Source organism: Notolepis coatsorum (assembly GCF_963971535.1).
Source record: "Notolepis coatsorum genome assembly, chromosome: 1".
Classification (NCBI taxonomy): Eukaryota; Metazoa; Chordata; class Actinopteri; order Aulopiformes; family Paralepididae; genus Notolepis; species Notolepis coatsorum.
The window spans coordinates 142732291-142750872 of NC_140165.1; the positions used below are offsets into that span (position 1 = coordinate 142732291).

General features: G+C 46.2%; 2 protein-coding genes across 3 annotated transcripts in view; one reads left to right on the forward strand and one right to left on the reverse strand.

Moving 5' to 3' along the window:
- Positions 1-12541, forward strand: part of poc5 (POC5 centriolar protein homolog (Chlamydomonas)) — a 52781-nt gene extending 40240 nt beyond the window's left edge. The window contains exons 9-13 of one of the 2 annotated variants that reach the window (XM_084325549.1): positions 285-450; positions 7954-8135; positions 8783-8962; positions 11089-11271; positions 11903-12541. In XM_084325549.1, coding sequence (XP_084181675.1) covers positions 285-450; positions 7954-8135; positions 8783-8962; positions 11089-11271; positions 11903-12037 — 846 coding nt within the window. In that variant the 3' untranslated portion in view covers positions 12038-12541. The remainder of the gene's footprint in view (positions 1-284; positions 451-7953; positions 8136-8782; positions 8963-11088; positions 11272-11902) is intronic. The other variant, XM_084325550.1, reaches the window with a different exon arrangement.
- Positions 12542-12640: 99 nt separating this feature from the next.
- The window catches only part of ankdd1b (ankyrin repeat and death domain containing 1B), a gene marked incomplete at its 5' end in the record, with an annotated part of 91700 nt that continues 85758 nt past the window's right edge, over positions 12641-18582 (reverse strand). The window contains one exon of the mRNA XM_084325571.1: positions 12641-12798. Coding sequence (XP_084181697.1) covers positions 12743-12798 — 56 coding nt within the window. The 3' untranslated portion in view covers positions 12641-12742. The remainder of the gene's footprint in view (positions 12799-18582) is intronic.

Sequence of the window (18582 nt, forward strand, 5' to 3'; positions counted from 1 at the left end):
TGAGAGAGAGACCAAGAAAGAGAGAGAGACTCATATGAGAGAGGGACCAAGAAAGGAGAGAGAGAGAGAGACTTTTATGCAGAGAGAGGGAGAGAAGGGGGACAAAAAGAAAGAAAGAAAGAGTATGGAGCCTGGGAAAGAGATGGAGTCACTCCAGAGAGAAACATTACAGTGAAGGAGCCAGCCAGCACAGGTAGACGGATAAGGAGACGTTGCTAACTCCTGTACAGAGTTAGTTTTGTGGGCTTTACTTTTGAATCCATCTCTCTTGTGTTCCTGTGCAGCACTGTCAGGCTGTGGAGACGGCTCACGCTGAGGTCCTGCGGACGCGGCTGGAGAGAGAGCGCTACGAGGAATCCATGAAGAAGGCCTTCATGAGGGGGGTGTGTGCCCTCAACATGGAAACTCTCGGCATGTTCCACACCACAGAGGGCCGGCCGGAGAAGCACGGTTAGTTACGTCATAATCACATAGTCACACACTTTCTGCTTCTGTAAGTGTTTCCTCTGAAATTTATTTCAAAATGATTCAAATGACTAAATCACTCTTGGCAATGCATTGGTACATAGCTGTAGAGTACATCCAGGCACATGCAAGTGTCTTTCTCAAAGAATAGCTATCTTTTCAACAAACGGTAATACATGTCGATAGCTCACAACTAAACAGTTAAGATGAGATAAGATATTCCTTTATTGATCCCCTTGGTTGGGGAAATTCAGGAACCATTAAAACCATAACACTAGTTTTATAACGAAACAGCTACCACCCTGTAACCAACATACAGCACTAGCTTTCTAACCCCAAGGCATTATTACCCATGCATCTGTGCTCTTATTGATCCAAGCCTGCTGGCGGGATGGAAACGAAAGGCAACATTTGTCCAATAGAGTGCAGACTTGTGCTATTGACTGCAGTGTAGATGTCTGGAGGACTGTCTGCTCTGGTTCATCTCATGGCCTGATGACTCAGTCAGTGTGCTGCTGACCGAGAGCCTGGTGCTCTGCGGAGGTTGTAACCTTGATGTGGTATTGACTGATTGGCAAAGTGCCTCTTCAGATACAGAAGAGTGTGTGTGTGTGTGTGGTGATACACGTTAAAGCAGGTGCTGCTGTTTCATCACATTTAGCCATCTGTACAATAATTGAGTTTTGTTTTGTTTTCTGTTCCAACTGTTTTCGATCAAACTTTTGATCGCGTTAATCTCATTTCAAATGTATTGTCTCGACCGGAAACGGAATATATGAATGTCCCTTTTTGTTTTTCCCTCCGACGGCTAATCATAGGTTATTACAGCAGTTAGATTTGATTACACTGGCCTTTGTTTGTTGATGGAATTAGCCTGTACCTGTCCAGTCATGAGAGTGCGTGGACCCTGAGGAAACAAGAGGCAGACGGCATGTAAACAGGATGCTGCTTGTCAGCCTCAGACTGCTCCTGTTTACGTCAGGTCTGCCAGGGTTGTTGCCATTTAGGGCTGACCTTCGAAGTTTTTTTTGGCAATCGAAGCTTCGGGGCCGAGCTTCGATTTTAATTCGAAGCTTCGAATTTTTTTTTTTAGATTTTTATTTAGATTTTTTTTTAAACTTCGATTTTCTTTTTAATGTTCGAAGCTTGTGCCATCGAACAAAGCTTCGAAGTATTTAAGACAGCCCTATTGCCATTAGCGTAATATCTCATCTATTATTCTATTGATTGATTGAAAATTGATTGAAAACTTTATTAACAGATTGCAGAATGGGTACAATACAGTACGGTTCAATACAAACAACTGCTAAGAGGATGCAGACCAGAAAAAGACTTTCGTCTTGTTTACATAAGGGTCCTCCATTTTCAATTCATCAAGACATTTATGACATACAAATATACAGTACTGTCTAAGAAAAAGAGATAATAAAAAAAAATATATCCGAAGGGGAATAAACTGTACATTGGAGGGAGTTGGGTGGGTGGGGGTATTTTGCCATTTACCGGGGCCAGTTTCTAATTGCAGCCACCCGTAGGGGCTCTTTGAGAGCTGTTTTGAAGGAGGGTAGGGATTCACATTATGATGACCAAGATGGCGGCTCATGCGCAACACGAGGCCCAGCATCCCTCCTTCCATACTGTATATTGCGGTGCATTTTACTGCTGCTTTGCCCTCTGGTTAGATGCCAACTTAATTCAACTTACTTGTGCAATGACAATACATTGAATCTAATCTAATTACATTGTACATGTAATCTATTAATTCATACATGTAGCCATATAGGTATTACTCATAGGATGGGTAAGCTATTAGGGATGTAAGCAGGTAGGGATACTACCTGTACCCCCCTCCCCCATGCGGCTACGATACCGGAATTTCCCCAAGGGGATCAATAAAGGAATATCTTATCTCATCTTATGTATTGATAGCAGATATCAGGTTGATAAGATACCAGGCTAAAACAGGATATTGGTATATAAGAATACCAGCACTAAGATACAATACCAAGAGCCATGTGTAACATGTCGGAAGACAAAGCGGCTTGATATAAATAAATCAATAATATGTATATTGATTTATTTTAAGAATGTCTTTATTTTTTACACATGTTAGTGTTAGATCTTTCTAAAGGAGAACATTTGATCCCTCACACTAGTACAGTTTGTCTGATTGTTGACTAACATACAGAACTGTAAGCCTAGGGGCGACAGTGGCTCAGGAGGTAGAACAGTCGTCTAGTAATGGGAAGGATGAGCAGGTTGGCACCTTGTATGGTTGCGTCCGCTGTCGGTGTGTGAATGTGAAGCATAAGTTGTAAAGCGCTTTGGAAAAGTGCTATATAAATGTCTGTACGTAGGTCCTCCCATGTGTCTGTATGTAGGTCCTCCCCATGTGTCTGTATGTAGGTCCTCCCCTCCCATGTGTCTGTATGTAGGTCCTCCATGTGTCACTCTGTACGTAGGTCCTCCCATGTGTCTGTATGTAGGTCCTCCCATGTGTCTGTACGTAGGTCCTCCCATGTGTCTGTATGTAGGTCCTCCCCTCCCATGTGTCTGTATGTAGGTCCTCCCATGTGTCTGTATGTAGGTCCTCCATGTGTCACTCTGTACGTAGGTCCTCCCATGTGTCTGTATGTAGGTCCTCCCCTCCCCATGTGTCTGTATGTAGGTCCTCCCCTCCCCATGTGTCTGTATGTTGGTCCTCCCATGTGTCTGTATGTAGGTCCTCCCCATGTGTCTGTATGTAGGTCCTCCCCTCCCCATGTGTCTGTATGTTGGTCCTCCCATGTGTCTGTATGTAGGTCCTCCCCTCCCATGTGTCTGTATGTAGGTCCTCCCCTCCCCATGTGTCTGTACGTAGGTCCTCCCCTCCCCATGTGTCTGTATGTAGGTCCTCCCCATGTGTCTGTATGTAGGTCCTCCCATGTGTCTGTATGTAGGTCCTCCCCTCCCCATGTGTCTGTATGTAGGTCCTCCCCTCCCCATGTGTCTGTACGTAGGTCCTCCCCTCCCATGTGTCTGTACGTAGGTCCTCCCCTCCCCATGTGTCTGTATGTAGGTCCTCCCCATGTGTCTGTATGTAGGTCCTCCCCTCCCATGTGTCTGTACGTAGGTCCTCCCCTCCCCATGTGTCTGTACGTAGGTCCTCCCCTCCCATGTGTCTGTATGTAGGTCCTCCCCTCCCCATGTGTCTGTATGTAGGTCCTCCCCTCCCATGTGTCTGTATGTAGGTCCTCCCCTCCCCATGTGTCTGTATGTAGGTCCTCCCCTCCCATGTGTCTGTATGTAGGTCCTCCCCTCCCATGTGTCTGTATGTAGGTCCTCCCCTCCCATGTGTCTGTATGTAGGTCCTCCCCTCCCATGTGTCTGTATGTAGGTCCTCCCCTCCCCATGTGTCTGTATGTAGGTCCTCCCCATGTGTCTGTATGTAGGTCCTCCCCTCCCCATGTGTCTGTATGTAGGTCCTCCCCTCCCATGTGTCTGTATGTAGGTCCTCCCCTCCCATGTGTCTGTATGTAGGTCCTCCCCTCCCATGTGTCTGTATGTAGGTCCTCCCCATGTGTCTGTATGTAGGTCCTCCCCATGTGTCTGTACGTAGGTCCTCCCCATGTGTCTGTATGTAGGTCCTCCCCTCCCATGTGTCTGTATGTAGGTCCTCCCCTCCCATGTGTCTGTATGTAGGTCCTCCCCTCCCATGTGTCTGTACATAGGTCCTCCCCTCCCATGTGTCTGTATGTAGGTCCTCCCATGTGTCTGTATGTAGGTCCTCCCCTCCCCATGTGTCTGTATGTAGGTCCTCCCCATGTGTCTGTATGTAGGTCCTCCCCTCCCATGTGTCTGTATGTAGGTCCTCCCCATGTGTCTGTATGTAGGTCCTCCCCTCCCCATGTGTCTGTATGTAGGTCCTCCCCTCCCCATGTGTCTGTACGTAGGTCCTCCCCTCCCCATGTGTCTGTATGTAGGTCCTCCCCTCCCCATGTGTCTGTACGTAGGTCCTCCCCATGTGTCTGTACGTAGGTCCTCCCCTCCCCATGTGTCTGTATGTAGGTCCTCCCCATGTGTCTGTACGTAGGTCCTCCCCTCCCCATGTGTCTGTATGTAGGTCCTCCCCTCCCCATGTGTCTGTATGTAGGTCCTCCCCTCCCATGTGTCTGTACGTAGGTCCTCCCCTCCCCATGTGTCTGTATGTAGGTCCTCCCCTCCCATGTGTCTGTATGTAGGTCCTCCCCTCCCATGTGTCTGTATGTAGGTCCTCCCCTCCCCATGTGTCTGTATGTAGGTCCTCCCATGTGTCTGTATGTAGGTCCTCCCCTCCCCATGTGTCTGTATGTAGGTCCTCCCCTCCCCATGTGTCTGTATGTAGGTCCTCCCCTCCCCATGTGTCTGTACGTAGGTCCTCCCCTCCCCATGTGTCTGTACGTAGGTCCTCCCCTCCCCATGTTTCTGTACGTAGGTCCAACATCACATAAGCCGTTCTCAGCAGCCACAGAAGTATTGTATGAAAACTAAATCAAAACCAGAACAACTCCACAACAATAAAGAGTTATTTAAAATACCAATTGACCACTGTGGTAATTGAGCACAGATCTACCCTTAAGGCGAGACAGTACCCCCGAAATAGCCTTTTTGCTTTTTCTTTCTCTACGATATTGAGATTGTTATATTTTGCTTCCTTAATGTTACACCCGCTAAGTTCCTAGCTTTAAGAAAGACACAAGAGTGTAGGTTAATTTAACAATAATATTTATTACATAAAAAGGGGTGGACAAAATTACTATAAGCCCACTTCAACCTCATGCTCAGGAACCCCAATCAGTCTTGACCGGGCAGGGTTTTATTCACAGCAACCTGGTGATACTTCACACAATGAAGGAGAGTAATATCAATTGTCAATAAATAGCACTTCATACGATATCAATTGTCAATAAATAGCACTTCATACGATATCAATTGTCAATAAATAGCACTTCACACAATGAAGGAAACTTTATCACACATCAATAAATACCACTTCAAGAACTGTATAAAAAGAGATATCAAACTTCTCACAATGAAGTAAACAGATATCATACCACTCGGTGATTCAACTTGTGCAAACTGTGCATAACCACGGCATCCATATGATAATGGCACACTAAGCCTGCCCGTGTTCACGTCTGAGAGAGGTACCTTGTACATGGGTTGGTGTTATGGTGGGGGGGAAACGGACACACAAATAAACAAACATAGGTAAAGAAAACTAATCCGCCCCAAGGGCAAGACCCAATTCTTTTTGCCCGTCTACCGGCCCACTGGCCCGGGCGGATTAGACATGATTATATAACTACCAAACGATCACTAAAAGTGTTTCACGACAAGAGCAGCTGGACCACTGGTGCTCTGCCGGGAAACAAACACAACAGTATTAAAACACTTTATTATTAAACCAACAACACACATAATTATTAAACAACATTACATGCTAAAACAAAATGCTACATTTAAAATACCTGATCCGTCGGTGGTCCTAATATCCTACCGACTACCTTCAATCCCGCTGGGAACCAGGCAAATGATCTGGAACAAACACTCCATGTCACACATATTGCCCAGCACATATTAAAACCCGCTATTCCTATACCATAATACTACCACTGCCTACCTTAGCGTGTAATGCTTGTTCCTGCATTCCGGAGTGAGGTGTGCACCTACCTCACTGCACCGGCCGCAACAAACATTTCCAACTAACGTTCCTCCCGCAGGTAGCCCCCTATAAGGAACCTGGCTCATTGAGGTCCCTCCTCCTCATTAATGCCACCCGCACATTAACATGTCTTATTTCAAACTAGTGGCAATAAAATATAGAAAACACACAATTAGGTCTTTATTTTACTTTTGTCTGATTGTGTCCATAGATCACAATTACATTACAGAACTTTGAAGGTGTTTTCCCAAAAATTAGTTTTCTTACACGCAAGAAATGAAATGTCCCATTTCCCTAGCACCTACACACACCATACTTTCCAAACGTCTTCCTATCTATACCCTGCATCTTTTTACAAAGGGGTTTGTTGATATATCATTCATAGCCTGAATTATAGTACATTTATACCAAAAAAGCTGGCGAAGAATTTTTTGCATGACTGTACATCATTTCCTGATTTATGGGATGATAAAAAGACACAATCCCTTCTGTAAAAAGTTCATTGTGTTATGTCAACATAATGAATATATTTTTTAATCTGGCATCATCCAATGTGTGATGTCTATCCTAGCGCATATTTAATTAGGTAATGCCCATTTTGAATATATAAACATAAAATCTCAGAAAACTTGCAATAAATTTTTTCTTAGTTATGTACATAACAAACTGGGAAAGTTTCATAGTGATATCTATTAAAATTGTTTTGCCTATTAGGGGGTACGGGAACACGGCAACATTACCATCTTCTCCAGAGTCAGACAAGAAGATGGATACCAATTTCCTCTCTGTGCGTTAACCTAGCTTAGCACAATGAATGGAAGCAGATGCATAGCAGCTAGTCAAGTGTTGGCCAACTAACATCTCTCCCTGAGTTTTAGCTAGACTAGCCGCTATGCATCCGCTTCTATTTATTGTGCTAAGCTAGGCTAGCATGCAGCTGGATAGCTTTCTACTGAATGCACAGAGGTAATTGGTATCTATCTTCTTGTCTGACTCTGGAGAAGACGGTAAGTGCATTTCCCGTAATGTTGGTGTGTTCCTTTTAAGCAACGGACGACTCCCCTGACGGAGAATGCCGGGTGAGCCAAAAACCCAGCAGTAGCTACGTAGGGGCTAAGCCCAACCCACAGGTTCCAGTAGTGAGTTAGTTCCTCACACTAATAATCCTTTTCTTGAATGTCTATGTTATGGGACGGTAACACTGGTTTTTGGCCACGCCACGTTTCCTTGCATGCTGGTGTGAAGGGGCATTTCTGTTTTATTGGGTAGGGCAGTTCGTGACTGGAAATCGGGGGTAGATAGAAGGGGGGGAAATGGTAAATGGTGCATTTATATAGCACTTTTATCCAAAGCGCTTTACAATTTGTTTCACACATTCACACATTCACACACCGATGCAAGGTGCCAACCTGCTCATCGGGAGCAATTAGGGGTTAAGTGTCTTGCTCAAGGACACTCTGACATGCTGCCCAGGAGGAGCAAGAATCGAACTGGGAACCTTCCGATTACCAGACGACAGCTCTACCTCCTGAGCCACTGTGTTTCGTCATTTGATTTTGCAGTGCAACAGTGCGCCACAATTTTGTGGATGGGACAGTTTTGGAAATTTGGGAGCGAGAGAGATGGGGAAGACATGCAGCACATGTCCTGGGCCGGATTCTTACCCAGGATGCTGCGGTTTATGCTGAGTGTATATACGTGGTGTGGTTTTGAATGGTGGTGAGAGAGAAACAGAAAAAACATTTGTGCAAAGTGTGACTCCCCAGAAGTCTGATTCCATAGGTTTCTTTCCCCCACATCTACAGATGCTCCGCCCCCCCGGGATGATCCTGACTCTGGGTCCTTGGTCCAGCTCCAGCCGCGCCCCGCCTCCACACAGTTCAGCCCAGTGCACTTTGACCTTCCAGGCCCCGCCTCCTCAGCACGGTTCAGCCCAGTGCACTTTGACCCTCCAGGCCCGCCGGCCCCCAGCGAAGCAGAGGACACGGTGAGACCATGACTCATTTGCTAACTTAAACCCTTTCACTACCACTCTACCAAAGGGTTAACCCTTTCATGGCGACAATACAGAAGGTTAACCCTTTCACTGCCACACGACAAAGGGTTAACCCACCGTCTGTAGTGTGGTAGTGAAAGGGTTAAAGGGGACGTGTGATAATCGTACATAAAACTTAGCGGCGTGAACTGCACACACTATTTCCTCAACTGTTTTCAACTCTAGTAGGCCCGGCACAAAGAGAGTTGAACAAATAGTTGAGGAAACTCTGGGTGATGTTGAGGAAACTCTGGGTGATGTCATCTGGTGGAGTTTCTCAGGGGACGATGTGGCCGAGCTCTCGAGACACAGAGTGTCTCTGATTATCACGTCCTCCTCACAGCAGAACAATAGAGTTCAGGTTATAAAAATAAATTGGCGAAATGCCCCTTTAAACATACATACAGTGTTTTTGTCTCTTACCACCACAATTGAATAGAAGCATCTTATAAAAAAGTCTTATAATTTGCTGCCGTCATGTTACTAAATTATTTCACATATCGCATATCTCATTCATTCATTACAATTCTTCCTTCAGATCTTTTCGATACTTTTTTTGTGTATGTCACTATAAATTCTTGCTATTATATATATATCAGGTGGGCTCCAGTGTCCCGGGGTCCAGAACAGAGGTGCGCCACAAAGTGGTCCACAGCTCCCTCCCACCAGGGGGCGCTGAAAGCACCCAGATCCACAGCTGCCTTCCACCAGGGGGCGCTGCAAGCACCCAGGTCCACAGTTCCCTCCCATCAGGTGGGGCTGCAACCAGCCATAAACAGGTGTGTGTCCCCTTATGGTTTCAGTGACTCGAGAGGTGCTAACAAAAAAAAGTCACCATATTTAACACTTTGAATGCCCAAAACGTCATATCACGTTTTATCAGCCCAATGCCTGAATGCCCACGACGTTTATTATTTTTTTATTAGCGATCTGAATTCATATTTCATCAACCGAGTCTCCCGTTGGTATGCAGCCCCTGTAGGAGCTCAGATGTGAAAAAACCGCCCCCTATCGTCTCCCAGATGGTAATGCACCCTTTTGGAATGGACTCAATGAAAATGGATGAGAAGAAAAATCCGGAATCCACATTTTACTTCTCAGGCATGTAACCCGAGCCGATCGGATTCATTGTGGAGCCTCAGAACAGCGTGGAATACATATAGCTTATGTAGCGTTGGATCAATAAAAGCGATCGATTTTTGGAATGGCGATCAGGAATTGGAATGATCTTTTTGGAGAACATCTGATCTGAGGTAAGGAATCTATTTTACAAGTCTTGGGATAATCAGAGTTGTATTCGCTGAGATCTCAGCGTTCGCCCTATGTGTGTGTGTGTGGGCGATCGCTTTGAGGAAATCAGAGAATCGATTTTTCAGATCGCCTATATAGCGTGCATACGTACACATATACTATCGATAATCTAGCATTTATTTGAAAACGATTAATAAATAGGCAGAAAAATTACCGTTTTTGTTAGGGATGCACAGAATATTCGGCCACCAAAAATTATCGGCCGAAAATGGTTAAAAAGGCTCATCCAATAAATGTGTCTTTAACATGCTTTATATCCTCGCCATTAATATTTCCCCGTCGCGGTTAAAAACCTTTAACTAACATTAGCGTTAAGCTAGCTAACAATGCTTCCATTCCTCTTTGACCCATCTCTCGTAAGCTACGTCATCCCCCGCTAAGAGTCACGGGAGATGTAGTAAATACAACAGTCCTTCCATGTATGAACGCCGTGAATTATATACAGTAGCCACTACAGTAACATCATTAAGTCTGCTATAAGCTATACTCCCCCCTGTGTGTGTCTTTATGCAGATCTTTATGCAGTTTTAAAGCACCTTGGCTTTGTTCGGAATGCACTTTGTTGTATTATCCTACAGAGAAAAGAAAATGCACTTGACTTTAATGCACATTTTGCTGTATGCTAAGAGAAAATGTTTAAATTGTACAATGTTTCAGCAGTCAGTCTGGAATTAATGTATGCATTCAAAAGTGCTGAATAAATGTTTTATGGGCCCATAAGTGATTATTAATATTATTTAAGTTAAGTTTTGCCATAATCATGTATTTTGCCATAATCGGGTAGCTAAAAAAAATAAAAAATACATTATATATATATTTATATTAATCATTTTCCGCCTTTCGCCATTCGGTTTCGGCCAACTGTTTCCTATTTTCGGTATCGGTTTCGGCCAAGAATTTCCCATTCGGTGCATCCCTATTTGTGTATTCTAGAATATTCCAGTAAAGGGCGATTATCATGGAATATTTATATTTTCCTTGAAAACGAGGGCTTTTCAAAATGCTATAAAACGAAAATGAACCGATAAAAAAACTATCCGCTTCGACAATGTTGACTGGAAAACGAGTCATTGATAAGCGATGGGCAGATTAGACACATAGCCATAATTTAAAACATAGATTAGGCGTTATTAACGCTAACATTGAAGTGGATGGTGGGCATTCAAGCGGTAAATCAAGATTAAGCTTGGGCTCTGAAAGTGTTAAGGCCATTCCAAAGCTGTTGGAAACACAGAAAAAGCCTGAGGTATACAAATGTATATCCTCGTGCAAAAATGTCTGACTGAGGCTGTTAGACATATAAAGCTCCTCCCACAAACGTCACTTCAAAATAGCATGTGAGTGAACACGGACGTTCCATTTCTTCTAACACTTCCTAAAGCTTCCTCCGCCTCTCCTCGCATTTATTCACTGAGGAATCAAGGATGAGACACAAGCACACATCTATAAACCTTTGGAATGGACCCCAGGTTGAAGTTTCCTCGAGTGCTTAGTAGAGATATGTGGGACAGTTGTCCGTCACTTTTGTCAGTTTTGCTGCGCTCGTGTACAGATGGTGGGCACTCATCACATGGTGGTCAAACTGTTGTTTCAGGTCAGTGGGCGTGTCGTCACAGCTGGTCAACAGAAACCATCTAAGACTGTAACTGCTCGCATTACTGCACGTCCCGACCTCGGCAGGACGGCCCGCAGCCACCTCCAGGTGATGGGCGTGGCTCCGCCCATGAGCTCTGTCATCGTGGAGCGGCATCACCCGGTTACACAAGTACGGAATGGGGTACATCACCGTGGTTACGCTATTGGTGTACATGGCATTACAGCTTTTATTTTTAGTCAATACAGTGTTAAGATTTAACATGAAATATTTATATTATATAAATACCGTAATTCCTCTAATAGTAACCGGGTCTCAAATACAAGCCGGGTCTCTATTAATGGCCGGGTGCGCTCTTGAGCTAAGCAATTATAAGCCGGCCTCCTAATACAAGCCGGGTTACTAATATACTGAGCTGCATACTGAGCGAGTTACTTGATTTCACTTTGAAAACGTTGAAATGACCAGTGACCACCTGTAATTGCACTGTTTACTATTTCATACAGTACTTGGTTTCAATAAATGAACCCAGTACATTTTACTGGGTTCAAACTGACACAAAATGTTGATTTATTCATTATGATCCGTTTGAAAATTTGAAATATAGGCCTCCCTCTTATACAGGCCTCCTCCTAATACAAGCCTGGTACCTGCTACAGTTGAAACAAATACAAGCCAGGGTTACTATTAGAGGAATTACGGTATATATATTATTATCAAGCTAAATTATGTTAATAAAAAGTAGAAACAGGCTTCTGCATTGAACTGAATTAGAGGATGATTCTCTCCGTTTCTCTCGTCTCTTTTCCTTTAGCTCACTGTGGGCCAGGCCACCGCCGCCAAGTACCCTCGCTCCTCTCAGCAGAGTCACTGCCCATCGGGAGGCAGGAGCTCTTCAAGAACACACTCCTCCCAGTGCCACATACACTCCATCAAAGTGGTGGAGTGACCGGTCGCACACGTGCTCCATGCTCCATATTTACTATGCAACAATCGGAGAGAGAGAGTGCCGTTAAGATTCTCAGGTTGAGAATCAAACACTCATTATGAATAAGTGGAGAACCACTCTCACTTTCAAACGTATTTGTGAACACTCTGGAATGGAATTGTTCTTGCACTAAGTTATTTTATTAGAAGGAAATTAGATTTTATTTTTTTTAATCAGCTTTTTACCTTGTAGTTTGAATGACTGAAGCGTTTTGTATTTCTTAACATTTAATTGTTTTGTCTCTAAATTATGTCAAGAATTCACTATTGTGTGCATTGCACTGTTCATGTGTTACATGGAGACGCCACCGTCGGCAACACGTGTTACGTTTACAGTACTGATTCAAGCCATATGTTAACATTGTTTTGACAATAAAGCTGTTTTACTGTAAACTACCTACAGATCATCAGTTTGACGTTGAGAGGATGGAAATTAAGTTAACTTTAGGTGTCATTAGATATTCAAAAGCCTGGATAGCCAGTGAACTCCTGGCGTAGAACAGTTGAAGGCAAGCTGAGAGAAATTAATCTCGCATGGGGCACAGAGAGTAGCTAAAGACCGGGCTGAATGGCGTTGAATCGGCAAAGCCTTATTTCCCATCTGGGAAGAACAGGACTAAGTAAGAAGTCATTAGAGATTGTGTCCATACAGGTCTATTGTCCATCATCATGAAATACTGCAGCTCTTACTGCTGCCAGGTTCCTCCTCCATCCGAATCTTATCTGCAAAGTGACAAATTAACAATCCGCATCACATAATCTAATAATGAATAATAATATACTAAAACTGGTAGATAACCAATCATTTACATACATTTATAGATGCAACAATATCTTTGTCCTAACATTATGTTAGATATCGACGGTTATCCTATAACCCTAGTTACATGTGTTCTTGTGAGCGTTCTGTTCTATGGGATTTGACCTCATGACCTATATATCACTGAAAGGTTTCCGCTACATGCACCTTCACTTGTCCGGCCACGCCCATTTACGCCCATGCATATAAGCGAGGGGTGTGACCGTGCTTCCTTCCAGAGTCTTGACCTTAATTCAGAAGACAATCAGGGGTCCTCAGTGAGTGAGAGCAGAACGCTCACAAGAACTCATGTAACTAGGGTTATAGGATAATCTTCGTTACATTTCGTTCTTGTATCTCGTTCTACTCTATGGGACACAGGAATGGAGCAGGATGTGGAGAGCCCGACAAATGCACCCGCTGAGGTCCCCTTACAACCAAAAGAACATTGGGGAGGGTCCGGGCCCCTCCACCCTTCCTAGTGTGGGGTGGGGGGGGGGGGACAGGACCCCGACTGTGCGAAAAAATGGGACAGCACCCAAAAAACGCACAAGGTGAGTAGACCGCGGGACAGAAGGACCCGCGACTACCCCACCGGGGGCCCCGCTCGCTACCAGGGAAACGTACGCGAAGCAGGCCGAAAGGTAACAAGAGCAAAGCTCTACCTGCGCCTGGAGGACTGAACTACATGGGAGCGCCTAGAGGGGCTGACTGTAAAAACTACCCCAACGGCCCACCCACGCGGGGGGAGGGGAGGGCGTTCGGCATGCCGTGTACAATGTCATAACCTCGTGGGGTCATAATCTTGCGTGGTTGGAGAAAGAGTTTGACACATTTGGCAGACGTCATAATCATGCAGGGGCATTACTCTCGGGTCGGGGTCGAACCCGGACTCTGCCAGTGAGTTGACTCTGCCACCGCTGTACCGGGGAGACAACCACCGCAAAAAAGAAGGTTGCTCCCTTAACCCAGGCCAACAGGTAACAAGAGCAAAGCTCGACCTGTGCCTGGAGGACCGTGAACTACACAGGAGCGCTTAGAGGGGTTAACTGCTAATAAACAGCACCCCGATGGCCCCCCCCCCACTGAGCGGGGAGGAGCCCCTGTGGCGTCCGGTCCACTTGAAGCCTTTTTACAGCGCATCGCCGTTTCCGGGTTCCCGTTTTGCGCTCTGATTGGCCAGGTCATGTGACATGAGCGCCAATCGTGGGACGGCAAGTTTCTATACTGGTTAAGCTTAGGCACTCTTCGAAGTTGGTTATGGTTAGAGTTTGTCTTAGAGTGTGACGGCAAGTTCTTTCGCCGGTTAAGCTTAGGCACTAATTTCGTTGGTTAAGCTTAGAGTTTGTCTTAGAGCATGGCGATAGAACGCCAGGTAGTTTGCAGGCTGTGCGACGTGGAAATGGGCAAACACGCTATTGGGCGCACATGTCACATGACCTGGCCAATCAGAGCGCCGGAAACGCGGATACGTTGTAAAAAGGCTACACGCGTCCGGTCCGCCCTGGCATTTCCCCCAGAATATATTGTACGAGCAACGCTCGCCTGTGACCCGGCGGACACCGGGTTGAACCGATCTGGTCCGGCGCGACCAGGATGAGTCCTGTGTCCTTCAACGCTGCCGCACCTCTTCAAAGGAGAGGGGGATAGGTACACACTTCAATCAAAACACCACAGGAGGCGCCACCGAGTCTGTATACGTAAAAGCACAGCTCACGGTGGCCCACCCATGGGGCGTGAAGCCCCCCTGTTGACGCTTCATTTCCCCCCGGAAATGCACGTGAGCCCTTGAGCTGACAGATTCATTTTCACGAGCAGAGCTCGCCTGGGGCTCGGCAGAGGTAAACTCCTTCCCGGCCGACCGCATGAATGCCGTTATGCCGTTCGGACAGACCAGGGCGCGCTGATCCCTAAAAAGGCTGTTTCAAATAAACACTTGAGAACATGCCCGGGGCCAGCGCTGACATCGGTCCCTTGGGACCAAATGCTCATATCGAACAGCGTTTAGGCTCGTAAAACCTGAGAACAGTGTTTGGGCGATTTCTAATAAGAAAGAGCCCCCAACCCACCGTCTCTCCCCCCTATTTGGGTAAACCGGGGGAAGACCGGTCCTCGCAAGGACACCGACACAGGGTTTATATACAGAGCCTGGGAAAAAAACATCCGTCACAAATTCCGCTCTCACAAGAGGGGAAGACGCCAAGTTTATCCCGTAGAGACCTCTCTTTTGACAACGTGAGTTGGAATCTGCCACGCAGGCCCCAACTCACGGACATATCCCTCGGGCCAATAAGAGAACGTGAAAACCTGTGACGTTTACTATGGCCAGGAACCCCAAACCTACCGCCTAAGCTGGTGGGTATGGGGAACCCCTCCCGCCCCCTCCCCCGCGACGAGCAGGATATGCAAATACTTGCCCTGACGTCGCAGGAGCTGACAGAGTGAAATCCCACGTACGTGCGCCTTGACGCTAATTTGTACACTGATACCCGAGTGATGGGAGCGCCCGCCACATTTTAGCTGTATCCGAAAAAGGCAGTGGGCCCCCCAATGTTATTTCGTACGAGGTATACACAGAATACATAGTGAAAAGATCACACGTTTATTCCAACAAAAACTTGCCACTCATAGAGGGACTTTTTATTTGAACCTCTTAAGCCCGAAGGGACCGGTACCGGTCCCGAAATGACATCTGGTCATAAATCAATATCTCCAAACTGTTCTACAAAAGTATCGTTTTTATTTTCAAACGTATTCAAGTATAAACATCATAACCATGTCACAACAGCATTTATAATGTATATTATCATCAATACGTTAGTTTAGCAATAGGTTAAAGTGTTATTAGATAGATTTTACTTATGGATTTGGTCTGTTTATTTCGCGAGAGGCGACCTTTAATAACTTATTATTCGGGATAATAAGCCACAAAACGTAATGTTATTGACAAATATTTAAGTTAAGTTTCTCTTCCCTATTGTTAGCATGCAGCAACATTTAGATTTTTTTGTATCCACTTTTTGTCCTATTTTTCTTGTATTTTCCTCCCATCCCAATTTTAGTCGTTATGCCAATTCCCCCCTCCCCTTCCTGGTCGTTGCGCGCATTTGCCCCCTACTTGCCAGTCTAGGGAGCCCTGAAGATGCTTCCTCCGATACATAGGAGACAGCCAGCAGCCTCTTTTCACCTGGCAGCGAGGACTCTCATTGGGTGAGTGTAACGCGTGGGAGGGCACACTACCTCACCCAGATCCCTTCCTCGCTGTGCAGGCACCCTGACCGACTGTAGGAGTCGCTGTTTACAACGACCAGATTACCACCCACCGGCTTCCCTCCCGCTGACACTGCCAATTGTGTCAGTATGACGGCCGGCCAAGCCGGAAGCACCGCTGACAGCTGGATTCGACACCAGTGTCTCTGCGGTGGTAGACAGACGCTTAGTCCACTGCGCTACCCGGCCGCCAGCAACATTTAGATTTGAAATTAGTTTCAAAACGGTTGAACACTAATCAAAATAAAAAAGTACAGTAGATTTCATTATCTGTTCTTATGCACGCCTGGTGATACTAAATCCAAATTGAACTCGGCCATTTGAAAGATAATATATGTATATATATATATATATATATATATATATATATATATATATATAAATGTGCGAATTGGCTATAATAAGGTAATTTATAAGCCTGCTATTCTATATTCTATAATAATATTTCAAATTGCATTGGTCCGGATGGGAGAATTCAGTACTGTATCTACAGAACCTTCTGTTTAATCATCTTCCCTTTATTAATTTCCTTAGATTTTTTTGTACACATGATCTCAAGAAGGTACTGAACGGGATCAGTGGCAGTTCTTCATGTTCGGTCATTATTAGCATCAGTGGTGCAGTGCTGGTATAACTCGGTATAACGGCGTTATACCTCGGTCACTGAGGCTGAAGTACGCGCAATCGCTTTTTACATGGCATTATCCAACCGGACTCCCGGAGAAGCATGCAGCTGCAGAGCCGCAGAGCCAGCGGCGCTCTCTGGGCCGCGCGCTGACGGCCGCGCTGTGAGGCAATAGTATCCAGCTGCAGGACGAGAGCAGCCAAAAAAAACTGTGCATGCGCGCGCACGCGCGTGGAGCGTTTGACCTACTGTCAATTTGCCACTGCACCACTGATTAGCATGGTGTTATTCACTGTCAAAGATGCAAATAAAAATCATTATTCATATTCTCCTTTGTTTCATCACAATTTAAGAAAGCCTTGGATAATGAGAAGGAAGGATGAGTGAGAGAGATATGTGTTTGTATGTTCTATGTTTCCTGTTGTGTATTTGTAGGATTGGGCAAGATAGGGGAGGGAAAATGGAAGGGAGGGGGGAGGGTTCGTACAAGGTCCTTGAAATGCTAAATACTTGTATTTTGACACAAGGTAGCGCTAACTGTCGGAGATTGGCTTTGAGCCATAAAATATTGGATCCGACTAAAGGTGTATTCTTTACCTCGCTTGCCCCCTCCTTCAAACCCCGGACCAGACCCTCCACCTGTGTAAATGGCAGGTAGGCAGGGGTCAGGCCTACGATGTGGGGCACCACCTGTCCCCAAGCCACGTAGGCATCCATGGCTGGAAAGGCCGGGCACAGTATGCTCGGCCTGCCCAGCTGGCGCTGTTGAAAAACGTGGCCTACCATGGCATCGGGGGCAGGCGTCTGCAACGGAATTCCGTTGGCGAGCGCCGCTGCCGCCATGAGCTTGCTGTCTCTCTTCCACCGTGCTCGCATCTCTCGCGGTCGGGGGGCTGAACCTGCTGGGCAGGCGGGAGCTGAAACCTGACACTGTCTAAGGAGCTGGGGACTCGAACCCTGACTCCGTTTGCGAGGCTTCCCAGTGTGGAACCAGGGCCCGGGGGCCCGATTCCGCCGGGGCGTCGAAGAGAAATTCCCCACCCCCTCCATATAATCTTCAGTCTCCATCAGATGCAATGGAGAGGAAACGGGGGAACCTCCTTCCGGTGCCAGCTCTTCCGCAGAACCGAACGCCTCCGGTCCCGCATACTCTACTCCGTCACCAGACCAGTCGCTACATTCGCTCACCACCGAACGGCGGGAGCGAGCAGAAGCGGAGAGTTTGCGCTGCAAATCATCCGCCATCAAAGAGGCCACGCCCAGGCTGGTCGGGGGCCTCCCGATGGGGACGCCGGAGCCGGAGGGCGTGCACACCCAGCTCCGCATGCTGCCGGGGCTCACCCTCTCTCCACGAACGTGGGAGAAAGGAACCCCCGCGGCGCACAGAGGAGGTCGCAACAGAGAATCGCTGGTGGAGCCCTGAAAAGTATTTCCCAGGTCCCGATGGTGATGCCATTCTTAATAAAAAGTAGCAACACAAAAACCTAATCTAAAGCGTAACACTTGCTGACGTGTGCCTATAGCAAAAAACACTTCCGGAAGTGAAAGGTGAGGGAAGGGAGAAGCACGGTCACCCCCCTCGCTTATATGCATGGGTGGAAATGGGCATGGCCGGACAAGTGAAGGTGCATGTAGCGGAAACCTATATAGGTCATGAGGTAAAATCCCATAGAGCAGAATGAGATACAAGAACGAAATGTAACATCATCTGATGAGATCATTTCTCAGTTGTAAAGCCATTAGGTGTCCAGTGTAGCCATTTTAACGGGTCCTACTAATCACCCCAAAGTATACCCCAAAGTACCCTAAAATA